General features: G+C 40.5%; 1 protein-coding gene across 1 annotated transcript; it reads right to left on the minus strand.

Annotated features, from left to right (window-relative positions):
• Positions 1 to 394: 394 nt before the first annotated feature.
• Positions 395 to 1,375, minus strand: Vom1r94 (vomeronasal 1 receptor 94). Its single transcript, NM_001008915.1, has one exon. The coding sequence runs from the start codon at positions 1,373 to 1,375 to the stop codon at positions 395 to 397; it is 981 nt and encodes a 326-aa protein (NP_001008915.1).
• Between the last annotated feature and the right edge of the window lie 3,133 nt (positions 1,376 to 4,508).

The following is a 4,508-nucleotide window of genomic DNA, read 5'->3' on the forward strand; positions in this document are numbered from 1 at the left end:
TTTTCTTTCTAGATCATAGCACTACTTATGGCAAAAATGTTTCTCCAATTTGTCAAAATATATATAACAGAAAAACAAAATATCAAAAATATTAGAAGTGGCCACACACATACAGTGTGGAACATCTAAGGTCATGATTGCAAAAGCCACCTCACAGGACACCTTTAAAGACTCTCTGAGAAATAAAATAATATAAAAATGCTCTTCATATCTTGATGGGTATGTGGTTCAATCTTGTTACATGTTTGATACTACATGGGTTAGAGTAAATCATTTTAACAGAAGCACAATTCATTTTCATAAGTTGCAAAGCACATAGAGAGCACACCATGATTGACAGTTCTGAGACTGCTACATTGGCTCTTCTTAAAGAATATTGCCCATCAATGAAGATTCAAACATTTATTACCCTCTTACACAGGGACCTCAAAAAGTTAACTATATGTTTTTCATTGCTCATAAACACAAAAGGGCTGACTGTGGCATAGATATGGCTCACGAAAATTTGGATAGCATAAGATGTTGGATCATACAGGAACATAGTTCTTGAGCAGGAGACAATGCTGTCCAAGATGGACATCAGGACAAAGAAGCTCATGAGCATCAGGATGGAATGGGTGGCCTTTTTCTCTGGGGATGCTTTTGGGGAAAGGCTGGTACCTTGAAGATGCCGGGTCTGTTTCCTGTGCCTGCACAAGAGGGCCACCATGTAACAAGTTGAGAGGACCATGAGACTAATAAGAAATACATCCCTGATGGCCAGTAGTGTAGAAAACATGCTTTGCATGAGGTAACTCATGGGTAGAATAGAGCAGGACTCGGAAACATACATAAATACATTCGTGGTCAAATTGGGAGTGGCAATGAGGGATACTAAGAGGTGACTGCTAATGAACATGTAGAGGACACTCAGGGAAAGAATGGCACAGGAGACGTGATGGGGAGACTTATGTTTGAACTTTGCTAAACAGGAGCTTCTGGGGCTGAGGGTGATGGCCTGCAGGACACTCAACATGCAGGTGGTACAAAGAGAGAGACCTCTAAAACTTCTGTACAGGTAGACAAGGAATTTACATATGATGTCATCCCATCCTCTCCAAGAAATAAAAATGTCTGTAGCTATAAATGCTATCATCAGTAATTTCAGTAGGTGGATTAGGGACAAGAGACCAATGGGCAGGTCAGTGAGTCTGGACCTCTGCCCACGAATAAACTTGAAGATGTGGAAGAGAAGAAGGAGGCTGTTAGCTGCAATCCCAATACCTATTTCAGAGAAAAAGGTATTCCTTATGTTAGAATTAGTGTAGAGTCTGCTGTACTTATTCATTGTATATGAGAACAGTGGCTGAGGAGAAAAGAGCAGAATCTCACTCATCACTCCTTGACAACACTGCTCCCCTCACCTTATTCCAATGAAGACCTCAGCTTCACCTCACACCCCACACATCATCCTCTTGCTCTAACTCATCCTGAGCTGAACCATGGCTCAATCCTGTGTCTCATCATGGCTGTGTCAGTGTGTGAGCGTCTTCAGCATTAAATACTGCACACATCATAGTTTGTATTTCTTATTTAGTATGTGTTGGTTTTTCTGCAGTGGGATTAGCATCTTACTTGGTTTTCATCCAGAACATCTTGATTGTCAGGAACATTACTGACAGAGTTTTACTATTTTGGGTGAGTTTGAATGAGGAGGATCGGTAAGTCCTTACAATTGAAAGAAGTCTCATGGATTGGGTATGCACTTTTTCTGTTTGGGGCTTTCTTTACTCTATTTATAGTAAAACCAAATTTCTTAATATATTTTCATAGCAAATGTTGGGAATTGTGATCTGTGAATTTTAACGTTTCTCATTCCACCCACAATTTTCCATTTCTTCAAGTGTGATCTTAAATAATCTAAGGCTGAGCTCCAGTCACCTCCTTCTGACCATATACACAGCCATGTGCCTGTGTCAGGTGGACACTAGTTATGTAAGAACATGCTGTTCACACACCAAACGTTGCAGTGTTCCAGCACAAGCAGGTCTCTGTGAATATTTCGCCTGCTGGTTTTCTTATGCCTTGCCTTATATATGTGCTCAGGGAGAAACAAGGCAGATCGTAGTGATGTGTCAGCTCCATCCATGCCTGAAGCAGAAGATAAAAGATAAAAATTACAATACAGCAGAATATTGGGATGGATTCCTTTCCAGAGAGCTCAGGTGAACAATTCAGCCATTGAATAATACTCTGATGTGGCATCTTCCATGTTTCTAATCTCTGTCCAGAACTGCCTCTAAGAGAAGAGCAAAGTGGGCAAATGTCAGCAGTAGCTTACTGCATGTTTGCCTTTAGCATATGAAGTCAGGGGAAATAGAACTACAATGAAAAGTGTTGGGATTATCCCCTATTACAGTATTAAAGGGAAACAGCCCAACTCAGCCTTGAAAGACAGACTCTGTAGGAGTCTACATTCCCTCCTTCTATAATTGATATTTGATTCTTCTCCAGTTACCTGATATGCCAACTACAAGTTTGTATTCATCCAAGTCCTTTATATTTTGTTGAAATGCTACAGTTTCGTGATTAGACACTGACTTAAAAAAACACCATGACCAAATCCATGCTGGGGAGGAAAGCCTTTTTTGCATGTTACTGATAATAATCCATCATCCATGGTGGTTGGGGAGGAACTCAAGGCAGGAACCTATAAGCAGGAACTGATACATGATCATGAAAATACTTGGGTGAATATGAACCCTCCTCAGATACAAGCCACAAGGATTTTTTAGCCTTTCTCCTCCCAGCTGTGTCTCAGCATTTCATACCCTCTTGACTGTGTATGGATTAGGAGACCAGGAGAGGTGACCAAGCATCTCAGATCTGCAAAATTAAGGGACACTCATGTACAGAGGGCTGGAGAGAGTATTCTGTGACAGGCCTGAGATGGTATATTGTAGCATGCACTGTGATTGTGTTTTGCACAATGTAACAAGACAGGCTAGTTTCAAGAGACATGAAATTCTGTACCTAGTGTACATAGCACCTGGAAAGGTCACTGATTTCTGAAGCAGATCCCATTAGGTAAAGCTGCACTGGGTGAAAGGGAAGGAAGGCATTTGGGCAGATTAGGAAAGGAATCCTGTATGGAATAAGACTTGGCAAAGAGGAACATAAACAGTTCTCAATTCAAGTCAATAGAAAATTATGACTGCTCGGGGCAGAAAAACTGAAATTCCCTGTACAGCCTGAATCAAGGAAGCCTTGTCTTTAGCCTTTGTGTTATTCAACAGTTACCTAAATCATGGACAACACATGGTCCAGAGGTTCATCAAATAGAGGAGTTTGGTAGGTGATATTTTCAATGGCTTGGAGATGAGGTTACTCAGTCAGGATATCTACATTTGGCACAATCCTAAACCCTAAACCTAGAAAGACACTAGGGAGAAAGTTCTGACAAGGGAAAACCACCAACAAGCAGATTCCAGTGCTCTTTCCAGAGATGGCAGAAATAAATGAACTGTGGGAATGTGTTGGACAAACTATGAACTGCCCTTGAAATGAGGGATGGCAACTGTTTCTGAAAGACTGTGTAATAACTGTATTTTCAAATCTTAAAGCCTTTGTAGCTGTGTCTTCGGGCTCAGACTGGCAGTGCAAATGTTGCCTGGCATTTCTAAATAAGCCTCCAGAAACAGCAGGAACGGATACTATGGAGGAGCATCATGGCACAGACCCCAGCCACCAGTACTGGACCCCACACAGTGCTGCAGCAGAACCTCCTTCCCTCCTCACCCAGTGATGCCTCCTAAGAGTCTTTGCTTTGCTGCTACATAGCTCTGAGCTCCCTTCCATTTCATTTGTCTGGCATTTCTAGTATCAGAGAATTATAATGGATACTTATTTAATTACTAGAACACAGAAAATGATGAATGAACACAAATATATCCATCAGGACTGAGTTTACTGTTTATTAACAATCTGTGTCCTGTGACCTCATCAGCACAGTGACTCAGGTGACCACTCCACCAGGCAGAATGAGAATAAGGACTGACATAATTTGTGAAGTTAAACAGAGATGGAAAGACTCTTAAGAAATTCCAGTCTATAAAGGTCAGCAAGTGCCCTCTGTTAGGTGAATTTTGAACATACAACCTGTTTCTTTTCAAGGATTTTAGAACTTCTAAGTATTCATACTCTAGAAGTCTAGATATCAACCATATTCCTTTTATGATACAATCCAAAGGAGCAAAATTAAGTGCCTTTGTTTACATTTGAAAATAAAACAGGACTTCATTTCAACATGCATACAAAAGATCACTTCTGAAAACCGCTAGAAATTACACCATACAATTTATAGATAACAAAGTAAGTTTGGTACTTACATCAGAAAAATATATTGAAATTAAAATTAACTGATGTCCTATTAAAAATTAAGTAATTTCAGCACCTTAAGGAAAGGAATATCCTAGGAAGAAAATGCACTTGATGCAGAGCACAGTGCCCTGTGCTGAGGGGCCCTCAGA

The sequence above is a fragment of the Rattus norvegicus genome, chromosome 4 (assembly GCF_036323735.1).
Source record: "Rattus norvegicus strain BN/NHsdMcwi chromosome 4, GRCr8, whole genome shotgun sequence".
NCBI lineage: Eukaryota > Metazoa > Chordata > Mammalia > Rodentia > Muridae > Rattus > Rattus norvegicus.

Excerpts from the sequence above, each read along its gene's own strand:
- Vom1r94 (NM_001008915.1), bottom strand. The coding sequence starts at position 1,375 with ATGAGTGAGATTCTGCTCTTTTCTCCTCAGCCACTGTTCTCATATACA.